Source organism: Prorops nasuta, unplaced genomic scaffold, assembly GCF_024137725.1.
Source record: "Prorops nasuta isolate Cenicafe-Biocafe unplaced genomic scaffold, Cenicafe_Pnas_1.2 PNAS00008, whole genome shotgun sequence".
Lineage (NCBI taxonomy): Eukaryota > Metazoa > Arthropoda > Insecta > Hymenoptera > Bethylidae > Prorops > Prorops nasuta.
Genome location: NW_027116805.1, coordinates 6,135,708 through 6,150,997, shown reverse-complemented (window position 1 = coordinate 6,150,997; position 15,290 = coordinate 6,135,708). Strand labels below are relative to the sequence as shown.

The window sequence follows — 15,290 nt, the reverse complement described above, 5'->3', positions numbered from 1 at the left end:
TAGTCCAATAACCATGAGCCCGGCGCAATCGCAAACATCGGACTTGAGGAGACCTACGCAAACCATGCAACACCGTACTTTAGTGTCGTAATTCCCATACAAACAGCGTAAATGCGGACGCGTGTAGCAACGACCCGTCGAAACCTGCTGCAACCGATTCTCCTACCTCGATTATATATATATATATATATATATATATATATATATATATATAGAGAGAGAGAGAGAATTGCTCCTTTGCTCCCTCTGCGAATTTTCCAACGCCAATCCCATGGTCTCAATTCCATGATAATTTCTTGGAATTATCTTTACAGGATCGTACCAATAAACACACTTGGCAGACAAAACAGGCTAACGTTACACGTAAGATTAATTTTGTTCCTGGATCAAAGCCTTGCGACGACTAGGTTCTTCAATTATATATAGCTAATATTTGGCCAATTGGCGAATCTAATACTCCTTACTTATTAAAACTAATTTATCCCAGCTAACATTTACATATCCGTGACCTATCGGGATATATCGAGGAAATACGAGCGTGCATTGTGGAGAGCAAATCGAAAATTTATATGCTCGTAATCCACAGTAATCATGATTAAACGCGTGATTAAATACATGATTAAACAGATTTTGAAATACGTGATTAAATAGTGTATCTGGCTCTTGGGAAGATTGCTTCGGGGAGGGGTGAGGGGGAGGAAACGATACACTTGTTAGAATTTTCGGGTAGCAGCTAGGGTGTTGCTCAGTCGAATTCCACTTTAATATATATATATAGTATATATACATTTGTATAATAAGGTTAGTTTTGGTTAGATTGATTCGATAAAACGATTAGTTATTAGGTATATTAGCATTTTGGAATTACTTAGCACGGTGTGTCTACAGGGTAATGGCAAGGGGATCGGTGTAATATCGGACGACGTTTATTATCAAGCGTTATGTAGTTTATCATAATTTACGATAAATAGGACGCGTCGTACCGTCGCACGTCGTAATTCAAGCTTGACTGACGCTAACTCCCTGGGATTAGAGCCCTTTTGCCTCCGCCTATGCTCAAAACCGCCACGCTGCTATTCACGACTCATCGTGCGAATTTCAAGTTTATCATTAATTTATTATTCCATTCACAGTCGACTTTGCGAACCGCGGTGGGTTTCATCTACCGGATTCGCACTTAAACTTTTCAGTACAGAGTCGAGGGTTGGCTTGCAAAAAACTTGAGAGAGAATGTTTGAAAATTGGCAGCGATGCGATTGAGAAATCGTGTGAAATTAGGTGAAAAAAATATTTTCCAGTGATTTTTGCAATGATCCGGTGCAGCTCTATGTGTTTATTATTGGCGAGGGGATATATATTTTGATTTTATATGTATAAGAGGTTCGAGCGAGTGGTGGGAAGGCTCGGCAGGTATCCAGCTGCGAGCATATCGTGATTGGCACAGGCATGTGTGTATGTATAGAGGAGAAACGTCCGATAGCAGGTACGACAGTCGTTTTATCACTGTATGCGAGAGCAAACTCCTTCCCGATAATGGAAATGGAGAGTGCATTGAAGCAGAGATTGCACCGTGCGGTGATTGCTCTCTCGTCCCAAAAAGTCGGCTTTTCCACACAACTTGGACTTCTTTTCCTTTCGACTCGACTGCGTGCCTTCTTCTTCGGCGAGCGAGGCTCGTCCCGCTTGCCAAATTAGACCATTCTCAAGGTTACGACACGCTGTTCTTGCTCCAAAGAAATATCCTTCCGGCTCCGTGGCGAAAAGTCAACCAGTTATGTAAGAAACTTTTCGGTGGAATCGAGAGTAAAAGTGGCCATGTATTCAATTTTATATGGAATTTTCGAGCGAGGAGGATGGAAATGATATTTCAGCAATAACGTATATAAAACTTGATAAAATTCAATCGAGGCTGGGTGAAAGTGTGGCGTGGCACACACGTGAGACTCGATAAAATGAATGATTTTAATGAAAGGTTTAGCGATGTTTCTCTCTCTGGGTAGTTGCGGTAATGTTGGTGAGCACCACCATGTCTCGTATATATATATATATATATGGGACCCAAAAAATGAGGGGATAAGAGATGGCGATAATAATTTACAATCCCAATCGGTTACGGGAGGACAGGTTTTCGATAAATTTTATTGGTTCAAGGGATGAACGATGAAGTTACTTACGGTCACACGTGACCGATTCTTACCTCGAGAGAGTTTACGAGCGTCTGTTCCGGCTGTTCAAGTCGAATCGACTCGCGGAAAACAAGATGCTATAGGCGAAACGAGAACTCGCTTAAGTTGGCCCTCCAAGTAGTATAAGACGTCGCATGTTAGACATCGCGAACTTCTTGTCAGCTTTCAAAGTCCTCGTAAAAATCCTTACTTCCCGTAAACGGTTTATCTCAAAGCGGATCTTTATACTTTTTTCCCTATATCGCCAATGTCCCAATGCGAATCTATTTCCTTGGCGAATAATATAAGCTTTCTCTCTCAGTATTATTATTATCATTATTGTATGCAGAATTCAACAAGATGGCTGTATACCGTTGCATGTTTAATTTTGCAACAATTTCCTGGGTTTTTCTTGTTTGGTTCGCAATGTGTAAATTTTTTAGGGGGTGAAATTGCGAAACGAGACAGGTAACCTTGGAAATTTGTTGAAATTATACAACTGTTCTTTTTTCGCGTTCGTCGAACAATGGCGTTATATCGCCACACTCGACGAGCTTTGGTATCTAGAATAATGCGAAGCGGTTGTACAGCTGTTCATACTGCTCATCCATATGGTAAATTGATTCGTAGTTATTAGTGAAGCGCTTTAATGAATGGACAGGAGGTATGGATTGAAGACTTCCACGCGACAAATGCAAATTTTGTTAATAATACCGAGCCCGAATATTGCTGCGTGCAAAACTGAAATGGTCCTGCTATTCGAAATGGCAGATGCTCCAGGACGACGCGAGATCATCGGATTATACGTTGCGCAACAACATTCACGGTATATTGACAATCGCTGCAGTTGAACTCCGCCCGTTAGTCGTGAGCTATTGCAGCTAGCTTGCTAATTGCGAGATGAACCGATTTTCGGTCACACACTAATTTCATTAATTATTTTTCGCTCCATTCGTAATTCGTAAATTAACTTCCGCATCCTAATTTATTCAATTTATTTGAACTTGCGCAATTTTTTAATCAACTGCAGCTCAATTATCGCGATAGCTGTGTAAATACGCGAAGATCGAATTAAACGTTTTAAGCATTATTTTATTTTTCAAATTAACTTATATTTCATTCATTCGAGCTTTCGCTTTACCGATCGACAAACATATTTATGGAGACCATAGTGTGATTTATTAAAATTTACAATAACGAGTGTATGCGGGAGAAAGAGAGAGGCTCGTATAAACACGATATAGAATAACGCTTATCATTCATTCAACTTCATGAATAAAATAAAAAATGCTGAAGCTACATTGAACATTTTCATTATTCATCTGCTGAGTAACTCTCTATACCAGGATTATTTATTACTTTTATGAAATATCATCTATGTAAAATTACAGCTGCTTCGTATGACGTATAGAAGTTAAATTTCTACGCGAGTTACAATATGGAAATTATTTTCCTTTTGATCGACAATTGTACGAATTGAGAAGAGGTATAATATTTTAACGACTGGAGAATATTAAGGCAGGCGATTCAGAAATTCTCCTTCGACAGACGTTCTTCTGCTTCATCGCAGTGCGTATTGATCAAGCAGAGTATTCACTGTACATACACGTGGGTGAGTTTATGGGACTATAATTTTTCTGCAAATACATTAAAAAAACTAAAAATATTCTTACGAATTAATTGTTATATTAGAGCAATAAATTAGATGTGCTAGAATTCAAGGGAAAAGAGTCGAAGGGATTGCGTGGCTCGATTCTCGCTATCAGGGATAAGAAAGCAAATAAAAATTAACGATAAATGCCTGTAATTAAGATGAGGGCTGAGTAGGGTGGGGGGGGGGGGGGGGGGAGGTGGCTTTGAATAAATAGGCGAGGAGATTGCGAAGAGAAAAGAGAGTACTATGTATGAGCCATTGAATTCTCGGGAATGGAATTTGCTTTCAATATCACGCTGAGGTTATAATTATCGTGAAATATTCACAATCATTATCATGTTGCTGGAAACGCGCTGCATACTAATCGCGCGTATAATCAGCCCGACGAATTAATCACTACATTCAGCGCTTTTCGTTGGTGGTGCAAGTGCACTTTTACCAAACGGAAATAGATGTTGAGGATGCCCTTCTCAACCCTGACACATTTTCACCCTGCCTTCATCGATATTCCATTTAAGATTTCGAGAGTCACGTGGGATTTGCACGTCTCCGTGGCTGTGTGCGTTTGCGTGTGTGTGTGTGTGTGTGTGTGTGTTTGTACACTCGAAGGAGAAAAAAGGCATTCGAAGCTGTTCGGATGCAGCTCGTTGGCACGGTCAAGTCGTGTCCTTTTATAAGAACCATATTCCAAGGCGATCCTGAAGAGAGGGAGAGACAGACTCCTTCAATTTTCTCATAGTCCTGCAAAGCCTCTCTTCCCAGGGGCAACCTCACGTCACTCGACCCCTCTTCTCCTTGAATCTCACGAGTCTCCGAGAACGTCCTTCAACTTGCTCTTTCCCTTCTTCATTTTTCCAGGCTACAAATCTACCGGAGAGCTCCACGCATCTGATAATTTCACCTTTTTTATTTTTCTCCACCTTCCCTATCATTCTTCAACGTTTCCTCTCCTCTTATAAACAGCAAAAACGTCCTTCATTAAGGACTCTTGAAATTTTCATTTTCAAAGATTCACCTCGTAACTCGAACATCCTTTCAAGCCCTGTCCTCACCGACTTGCTCGTGTTATCGTACACTACTCATCTACCAGCATTAGTTTGGTACACGTAAAATGCCCTTATTTTACCATCCAGCTTCTCTCTCTTTCTCCCTCTATCTTAATTCCTCAAATTTCAAATATTTATCTTCCTTTCTTGAGGGAAAAAAAGGAGTTACGTAACACAGATGCTACTCCATGGTCGTTAGGATTTTTCAGGATTAAGCCAAGAAGGATCAGCTTTTGTTCCTGCTATTTTTTTATATCAAAACAAGCAGCTAGAGCTTTCGTTTTCGCGGACCTTTATTTATCGATTTGTGGAGGGAATAGAGCACTCGCAGGTTTTATATTTCCTGCCTTTATTTTCTCTCCTCTTCAGGGTTCGGTGAAGGGAGCCTGCTCCGAGGGAAGGTACAAGGTGGGCATCGTGACGGTTATCGACGAGGCAAATTTCGCATCCCTCCAGGCAGAGGATCCAGCGGAATATCGTTGCGGAGTAGCTGCTGCATATTCATGTGCCAGCTTTCGCATATGTCGCCAATAACTTTGTAGTTTCGCGGAGAGGTCCGATGCTGTACACGTGGCTTAGTCCTCTCCCGGTCACGTGCGCTTATGTACGCGACAGACACGGACATGCCCGATATCGCCAACATCCTCAATCGAACTTCGCCTATCTCTCACTTGGGTAATAACGCCAACAACTCCCATCTTCGTCCTTATATATATATACATATACAGCTGTACCAGAGAACTATTAGTTTTGCAAATTCCATCACTGGATACCTAATTGCTTCAATCACACTAAACTTAGTCTCCCATTGTTATCGAGCGTTATAACGTTAATTATATACATCAACTGGTTAATTTTGCCAGTCGTTGTATCATTTAAACACGACCTCCGCGGTGGAATATATTATTCCATGCAAACGAGTATATTTTACAGCTTTTTTTATGTACAAGAGCTTGATCGTTCCTGCTCACAATTCTTTTTCCTTCTCCCTCGAAATTCCAGTCTCTGGCCTCATTTTGGACGACCATTACGAAGCTCCGTGCGAGTGAGTCGCATGGACAAGTATGGTCGTGTAGCAGCGAGGGGATAATGCCACACGGCACGGGCATTTGGATAGCGCAGCTCGTTCTCCGCGTTAGCCACTGCAGTGTTTACGGCTAATAGACATCCAAGCATGGTGGCATCCGCCGAATAGCGGAAATCACCCTATCTCCTCTCTCTTGTAATCCAAGATTAGCGGTTTCCTGCTTTACCTTCAAAAACTCTAAAAACTCTTCGGTTTTTTGTCAATTAACTTACGCCTGGCTCTTGCCACGTTTCGATGGTTATTTAATTTATTATTTGTGTTATTTTTTCATTATTCGATACAGGTACATCTTGCGGGATTAACGGTTCTCTCTGATCTGCTGGATTCTTTTTTCCTCGCCACTCTCTTAATTATGATTCCGTACTCGTACAGCTGCCACGAATAGAACGATGTGCGATATTATCGGAGAAACTTTTAATATTGATCAATGTATTTGGGTGATTGTTAAAGAACTAAAGCTTAATTACACAATATAATTGATGCGAATAATTGACAAGCCAATAAACGAGGTTGCACTCCGGAATACGAATAGGAGTTTAATGATTAAAACTTTCCCGTCTACTAATGTACTTTTATCACACGAATCTGTGTATTTATACGTTCATGAATATTTGGCAAAGGCCTTTTGAATATTTATCGAAGCATTTATTCGTAACGCATTAGTTTTTATTATAAATTTACGCTCCGATAGCTGTTTATTCGGACCAAATATTTATCGATATTAAATATTTCCGAAAGCAATTGGAAATTTGTAGAACGTTAATTTTCTCTCGTATTACATTCTTATTTATCTTTCCCTCCTCGATTTCCACGTACAGAGAAATATATTAAGAAGCTAGCCCTTTGAGAGGTGAAAATTTTTATCAAGGAGAGAAATAATTTAATTTGAAAAATCGTGGGACAGGAGGTGGGATCGATCGTTCCTGCAGGCAAGGATGCGAGAAATTATCCAGTGCAGCTAATTACACACTAGATGAAAAACAAAAGTCTGGCAAGGAAAGATGCCACTTCGCACGTTTTGTTTTTTCTTTTCGCGCTTATAATTACTTCTATGCCAGTGGCCTGTCATTAAAACGAGAATTTGCATGCCAATTAAAAATTCAAAAATGCCAACTTTAAAGCAGTAGCATGCCATTAAATACGAGATGAGCGAGAAGAAAGGAGGCCAATTGAAAGAAAGAAAATCACGCGGTGTCTATATATCCATACATATACATATATATATATATATACAGCTTATATGGATCCTCTGCCAAACTCGCGTCTTAATTTTTCAAACGAATTCGATGGTCCGCCATTGCAGGGTTGGAAGAATCACGAGACTCGGTAGGTCGCGCGAGTGAATTCGAGTTTGATCTGGCATGTTCTATCGAGAATTGCTGGTAAAAAATGGATGTGGCAGGTGGTATAGGCAATTCGAAAAATATTTTTTCTCTAATCTAGTCGCGGCGAGGTTCGCCAGTGCTCGGTTGTCCCTATTCGGTGTGGCTCCAGCAGCATCAGCGCACCCTCCCCCTTGCCACTTCTTCATGAATATGGAAAATTAGACCTTTCCGCGCACTGGACTTTTTTTGCGCCAGTTCGCAAATTGGTTCCACGCAAGTGGTGCGGCAGTACGGCACGCGAGACCCTGCCTGCTGCGGCTTATTGCTAAAAGAGTGCAAAAAACGAACATTTTCGCCGATTCTTCCAGCGCCAATTGGCTTCGTCTCGCCCGAAAAATGAAACGAATCTGCATTCGCTCGGTAAAGCAATTGCCTGCTTAATTTGCCGCCGCGTGGTAAATCGATCGACCACATAAACTCTCCATCAACGCAAAATTCAAATCATATATATACATATACACTGCACTCTACAAGAAAAACTCACAAAACTATACTTACCCCGTCCTAACAAAGTTAGCAAAATACTGAATGATGCTCTCCGAGAGGCCGACCTCCGCTTTCGTGTAGTTTCTAGAAAAGTGGCCAAAGCCATCCACCAACGGAGCACCAAATACATAAGGCAGCTCTTCGCCATGCACGGATCCAGCTTTCTGCAACATAGAATCGCGTCTGTTTAGAATTCACGGAGACTACAGGAGCTTTCTCATGGCAATTCGGGTAATTATCGTTGAATAGCGGGACTTCTCGCAGGTGTTTCATTGATTGCTCGCTCTAACAGAGTTTAAGTAGAAAGGGCTGGTGTTTGGTAAGGGTGCTCAGTCTCCGCGTTATAAATCCTAAGAATCCCGGTCGACGGGTGCGGTGGGTATCGCGGTGGATTCAGTCGTCGAGAGAGAGAGAGAGAGAGAGAGATGAGTTATTGTGGACACGTTAGAGGCGAGCTCGCGCGTTTCAATAGCTGATGCGTAAGTCCTTTGCTGGGAATTATTACGTCCGCGTTGGCGCGAAGCTCGAAAACGAAGCGGGCGACGCTCCGTAACTGCGTCTGGCGCCGCTTGTTCTCTCACGTCATCTTCCCCTAATCCTCGCGATGCCGTAACGAAGCGCGTAGCTCAGCAGCCTTTTACGCACCTGTTGTTCGCGCGTCTGCATCGTCTCCGTCGTGCATCACCCAACTAAACCTTCCCTTAAGCTACTTATATCACTGCGGGTGCAGTTCTGTACGTTCGAATGCGAAATGGCGAGTCGTTCTATGAACCCCCCCCCCATTACCATATACTGTAACGAGCACAGCAAACTAGTGCGAAGGATGAATTTCACTCTTTCATCGAGAGCCTCTCGCTCTAATGGATATGCAAATTGGATCGAAATGAGGGAAATGCTGCGAAACTGTCAGAATCGAGCTTTGATCGCGAAAAGCTTTGCCTCCTAGTCATATATATATATATATATATATATATATACATACACGGGTACTCGTCTTAAAAATGAGCAAAGCTGCGCACGATACGTCGCCACGTGAAATCTCAGCAAATCCTGCGAGCTTACGTCATAGCAGCCTTTATGGCTGTTTCACAAAGGCGCTCGACCTCCGTCAGCATTACCGTTTTTTTACTGCTCGTTTCAACCTTTAGCGATCTTCTTTTTTCTTTATATATATATATATACGTTAGGTTTCTTTTTTTTGCGCGCAAAACGAGAAAATTCTTCCAGTCCCTTTTCGGTGCACGCCGGCGGAATTAGCTTTATACGTTACGTCATGCGTTATCCCAATTGCTACAGGAGAAAAGGGAAGAGGGCTATATATATATATATATACACAACATATAAGTAGAGAGAGTTTCGTTTTATCCCTGCTTCGATAAATGTTCAATGGTTACAGGTAAGCGGTACCATTATTGGGGGATTTCTGATATAAACGTATACGGTTTATCCGTGTATAAGGATACTGACGAAGACAGATAACGTCGAGGAAAGAAGAAAAGAGAAAGATCCTGGTCTTTTCATTAAGAGCCCGCTCTTTGATTGGAACGTGTTTATCACCTTGGTCGTGTTCCCTTCCTACAGTGCAGAAAGGAAGACCGTGTATCTGCGGGACTCTTCGGAAATGGTTCCCTCGCGACTACGTCCGGTAAGGACACGCTTCTGATTGGGGCTTCAGGGATTCACCCGACTCGTTCACGCAATCACATTTTCTTCGGCTTCCTTTCCTAATCGTACGCTATATATATATATAAACAATAATTTCTATAATACACACACACACACAGCTAGAATATTTGCCACGTCTCGATGGGAAATTATATAACTATATATCTATATGCTCCCAGAGCGATATTTTACGAGGTTCATCTATGGAATTGTGAATAAAGTGTTTGGAAAGGAGGGGGGATGATTGGTGCAGAAAGTGTTTCGCATCTGTATCTAATTTAAAGGCAAAAGGTTTGTTGGAAGGAGGAGGGTTGGAAAGTTGTACCTGTGTGTGTGTGTGTGTGTGTATTACTGTAGAAGGAACAGGCAGCGATCGGTTCGATTCCTCCCATACACATATATATATATATATATATATATAGAGAGAGAGAGAGAGAGAGAGAGAGAGAAAGGAGAGAGGGGCAAGGGGCTAAGCGAGAGTGGCGCACCTTGGAAGATTCGAGGACATCGATCACCACGGCGTGGATCGCTCCAATTTCCGGATCGAGGCTCGCTCCGTAATGAAATTAATGGCAGTGGTGCTCGTACATCCAAAAGGGCCGTTCTCTACCTTCTCGACAATGACGAAATCCAGTTGGCGAAACAACTTGGATAAACCACCGCGGGGCGTCCGGACAGTGACGAATAACCGACACGAGCTTGCCCCGGCAGCTCTCGTTTTGGATTTGCTTTCCAACATTTCTCTCATTGTCCCATTGGAACGAGCGTAGTTTTCTCTTCGTGTTCGACAACCTCCCTGCGTTTTGCCAACTTTTCCCTCTGCGCGCCGTGTGTGTGTGTGTGTGAATATATATAGTTGCGGGATGGGGTGATAAGAGCAGTTTCCCATCACACGTACACATATATATATATAGATACGGTTTCGGGAAAAGAGTCTTAACTCTTTTAATCGACTTTGCTACACACACACACACAGATTGCTTGACGAATGGCGAGACTGTACCACGGCACTCCCCTTCATTCATGCCACTCGAGAGGCAAATTACCATTACCTCCTCCTTTTTCCCCTTCACTTTGCGGCAAAATCATTTCGCTTATTAACACGGTCGCGTGGTGTAATTGCGTCTGCTGAAGTTTGCGGCTCGCTCTGGATTTGCGTTGAGAATAATGACGAGTAGTTGCGGACAGATGTATGTATTCAGGTGTTTCGCGGCACATTATACCATTGCCGTGGAAGAGAGAGAGAGAGAGAGAGAGAGAGAGAGAGGGAGAGTGGGCTCGCAAGGGACCTCATTAAATCTTCCGAGCTCGCGAAGCTTCCCCAGATAGAGTAGTATTAACGAACACGTGCTACAATTAAGCCGGCGTAAGACTAATTTCGTGGCTTATGCCAGATATAGCCTCTTTTTCATTTTCTTTTATGGCGTATAAAATATTTCATTAGGGGAAATCTCGTGAGTATAAGCGAAAACAATTGGAGCAAGATTTTAACAAATTTAATAAACTACGAGGAAAATGGAGAATAGGCTTTGGTTCGAGTTTTACTTTTAAGACGTCAGCGGGAGAGGGAAAAAGTTTTATTCAAATGCGATAGTGTACCTCCGGTGCTGTTGTTAATTTTTAAAGTTGAAAAAGTAAGGTTTTTATGCGAACAGCACTTTGCTTTTAACTAAAAGCAAATACTGCTTTAATGTGATATAATATATTGTTCTTAAAATTTCACCGAGCTTTTTCCACACCGAAGGAATGTTTATTTTTTTTTTCACCAGTGAAAACATTGAAGCAAGCGTCGAATAAAAGTCAGACGTTTCAGGGAGATTGCAAAGGCAACAAATGTAACGCTGTAATAATAGGTGAATTTGAAATTTAATCGGTAAACTTGGCAGAATGCGAAACCACGATCAAATGCTTTATGATAGGACGATTCTCCGTTGCGAATCGGATGTAATTACTTGCTTCTGTAAATCCAACACTCGGCAATTATGTACAATTTGGATCGTGTCTCAGACAACGGTATATATATATATGTATATGTATGTATACGAGAGACGAATACAATGACTCTGGATGTGCATTTGGTCGGGGAAAAGAAACACCGTTTGAATATTTCGATAAAATTGATCGAGGCTTCCCCTCGATGCGAGCAAATTGTTATTGGCAAATCGGAGGAATTATTTGTCTTTGCTCCTTCGACGAGAATTATATCATCTATCGGGCTCATAATTAGCCGTGGTTAATTAGGTATTTTCCGTGTTGAGTGATACGTCAAGTGCATGGCGAAAGTTTCGGTCGGTCGAATCGTAGGCAAAAGTTGCTCTAATCGCTCAAGTTAGTAGACTGGCAAGAAATGCGCAGTTAATATCAGACTAGGATGAAGTGGAGGGCCTGCAGGTATATTACGTAGTCATTACCATCAGAGCGACGACTTTAACGGCTTGTGTGACGGTGTCGTCACCTCCGGCGTTCGCTATACACGGCGTGCGCGCACGGATTCGCAAACTTCCTTTGGCAAATTGTACACATATATATGTATGTATATGGAGAGGGGTTGCCCTGAACGCAAATCGCGGCGCTCGGCAATCCAACTACGAACCATCCCTATGCCTTCACCTTGGGTCCGATGCTGCATGGGACGAGCTAATCATAATTTATCCAATTTCTATTTTTTTTTTAATTTCTACTATGTCAACCATTCAGCCACCTTGCTCGTCCTTGGATTCGATCATTCATATTTGGAGGAGAACGCTGTACATTTTTTATCGCCACTTTTATCATCACTGAAGCAACGGATGCCTGTTGAACCAATGCTGTTAATGCGTTCCATTGGAATTAATCAAACGAGTACTAATTAATTAAGCCGATAAGCAAGGAAAACTCTCGAGTTTTCCAATTGAAAAAGTTCCGAAGCAATTTTCGAATATCGACGCGGTGTCTTTCAGGATGTGCATGCAAAAAAACTTGTTCACCGTCGACGAGTACTGCGTGGGAGGGGGTGGGGGGGGGGGGGTGGAGATGTGGAAGACCCACTCGTAAGTTGCACCCGTCAACTTTTTCACGGTTGACCCCAAAAGTCCAAACGAGATAGACTAAAGTGAAAACAAAAAGGAAACGAAGGAACAAAAGAAAAACAGAGAAAAAAGGTTCTGCCGGTCCTCCCTTCAGGATTCGCCAGATTTTCTCCAATACTTTTCACGATCCTTCCTTTTTTCGGCCGAGATCAATCAACGCAAAACTCTTTCCTTCGTGATTCCCGACAGTGTGTACGTGCCCTTACCACGTGTCCTCTATTCGCCGACTCCCACATCCTCTACTCCATTGCACCATCTGACAGAATATGATAAAACTTGAAGGAAGAAATTTTCTCTGATAGAGTCAAAAATCACTATTCGCCCTTAAAATAGATCAATCCACACTGAGCTACAACGGCAAATAAATAAACAAATCCTCCAGGAATATTCGCGAGAGAAATCTCTGAATAAGAAATTTGCACGAAAAACTCGAAACGTAGTAACTTTGACGAAAAGAGATAGTCGAGCATCGAGCGAACTTTTAATTAATTTCTGGATTTTTAGGTGTATATTTCCTCGACAGTAAATAAGCACTTCTTTGGGGGCGATTAGTCAGAGGGTGAAGTTAGCTGAAGAGGATTCCGTGGAGCCAATTTACTTTCGCTTTAGCTCGTAGCCAGTGCCGTTGGAAGGTTTGCCAAAGCTCGCAGGTGAGTTGGTGGAGATATGGGGAGTGTGGGGGGGGGGGGGGTGGGGGTGAGGAGGCGAACATAGAAAACAGAGGAATAGCGTGGATGGAAGAATGGACGTATAAAGTGAGATAAAAAGAGGCGACTGTTGTTGAAGAGGGAAAAGGAAGAATCTTCCGCAGTTATGTGCCATCTGGATTTCCGACAGAAGCTCGTTGAGGTCTGCCAGCTCGAAAAGCTAAAGCAATCCCAGGGTCTGTTTTATTCGCTATTATTTCGCCGCGCCCTAGCAATAGACACTCCGTTTTCCGCCCTTAACCGTGTTAGGTCAGTAAACACGTTCGCTTTACCGTCCGACGAATCCCGCCAACCCCCGCGCACACCCGTTTTTCCACCCTTTCCTAACCTCACCCCCTTCCCTCCTACCCCTCAGACATCTCAGTTACTCTCGCACTTTCCCCTCCTTTCCTTTCAAACCCCGTCCCTTTTATTACGCGACGAAAGCAGCTTTAAACTACCCCGGGGATTCTTGGCCGACGTGAAATCTTTTTCTACTTTCAGCAAAACTACCCTCGGCTCTACGCTCCGCGCCCCTCTCGCTTACCAATTAGAAGCCTGAAAATCGCTCGGGGCTAACGGCTATAATGCTTGTTTTTAATGATAACTTTAATCCGTGGAATTATTATTCAGCGCAAAAATTCTAGTGCCCGCGCGAGCGCGCGCGAGGGAACCAACGGTTCCCGGGATAGCATAATCAAGTTGTTTTTTTTAGCCCTCGAGCGACCATCAGCCTCCGCACTGGGAGCTTGAAAATCAATGGGTGCCGATAAATGCTTTTAATCATCGCCCCTATCACGATTCCCCACTTTTTTAATCGCCAACTTTCCTTATCTCGCTCAAATTTACAGCGAGTTTCGCGTTGCCCTGATGGACTCTCAGGATCTATATATATATATATATATATATAGCCTGGAGAACAACCGGATTATTCTACTCGATGACACCGCTCGTCCTTAAAATTTGCAACCGCACGATTTTTATTGGTCCAGAATGCTAATCTGACGATCCGTTCGAGTCGCCATTTTGATTAATATATATATATATATATATATATATATATATATATATATAGTAGAGAGTATAATAATAGAGAGTATTCCATACATCTCGCAGATATTTAATCATTCGCGCTTTAACGTCGTTCGCCACTTTCGCCATTAATGTAAATTTCGCAGTCTTTATTGGTGTTTTTGTTCCCTGCTGGAATGGCGATAAAGTATAAGCGACGTTATATGGCGCACGTGTATTTTTTGACAATGGCGTTGCGCGACGAGGCCGGATCGACGATGAGCCAACGACAGCGAAGTAACGAGTTTCCTAGGAGCTTTCACGCTTCACCAATGGCGATCTTGATTTCTCCCTTTTTTTCCTCCCTTGCCATTTTTTTATTTCTCTATTTTTGCCGGAGAATCAGTACGCGTGACGCCTGATGCATACACAGACGTGGATTTAAATTTAAATGGAAAAGGTTCGCGGCTCGGCTAACCGTGCTCGCTTTTTCGTCCACTGGACGCGAAATGGGTCCGATTCCCGGTAGCGGAAATGCACTCGGATCTACTCACGGGTCCCTCGGGAACAATGCCCGAGGTCACTGTGCGGAATTGTCTCCATTGCCTATTACTTCCGTCGTCATACACAGCTCAGCAAAATTTCCCGTTCTCCAAGTGCACGCTTCGCCAAGGAACATCCCTATATATATATATATATATATATATGCATATACAAACCCGAAGAACACGACGATAGCGAGACGCAAACCATAGCCGAGCGAGCATTCCAGCAAATTCCTCAATCTCCTCCGATGGACAAAGCATGCTCGCGGCTAAATAAAAGCGATTCGCCGCCTCGCGCAGCTGCCTTTGAAATCGGCAAACTTTGTCCGGATCTGCGCGATAATTGGATAAACCTTGGCCAATCGAAGATGTAATCCGCGATGTAAACTAGCGGAAATAAAAGCGGTACACGCCATTTCGCGAGAAGCTCTAATTGGATGGAATCCAATTTAATGAGCGGAGAAAGTGGGAGGGGGGGGGGGGGGGTCGTCG

At 42.7% G+C, this 15,290-nt stretch overlaps 1 protein-coding gene across 1 annotated transcript in view; it reads right to left on the bottom strand.

Annotated features, from left to right (window-relative positions):
• The window catches only part of LOC136775336 (neuroligin-4, X-linked-like), a 211,866-nt gene that overhangs the window by 43,871 nt on the left and 152,705 nt on the right, over positions 1-15,290 (bottom strand). Inside the window, exon 9 of the mRNA XM_066730019.1 lies at positions 7,836-7,987. Coding sequence (XP_066586116.1) covers positions 7,836-7,987 — 152 coding nt within the window. The remainder of the gene's footprint in view (positions 1-7,835; positions 7,988-15,290) is intronic.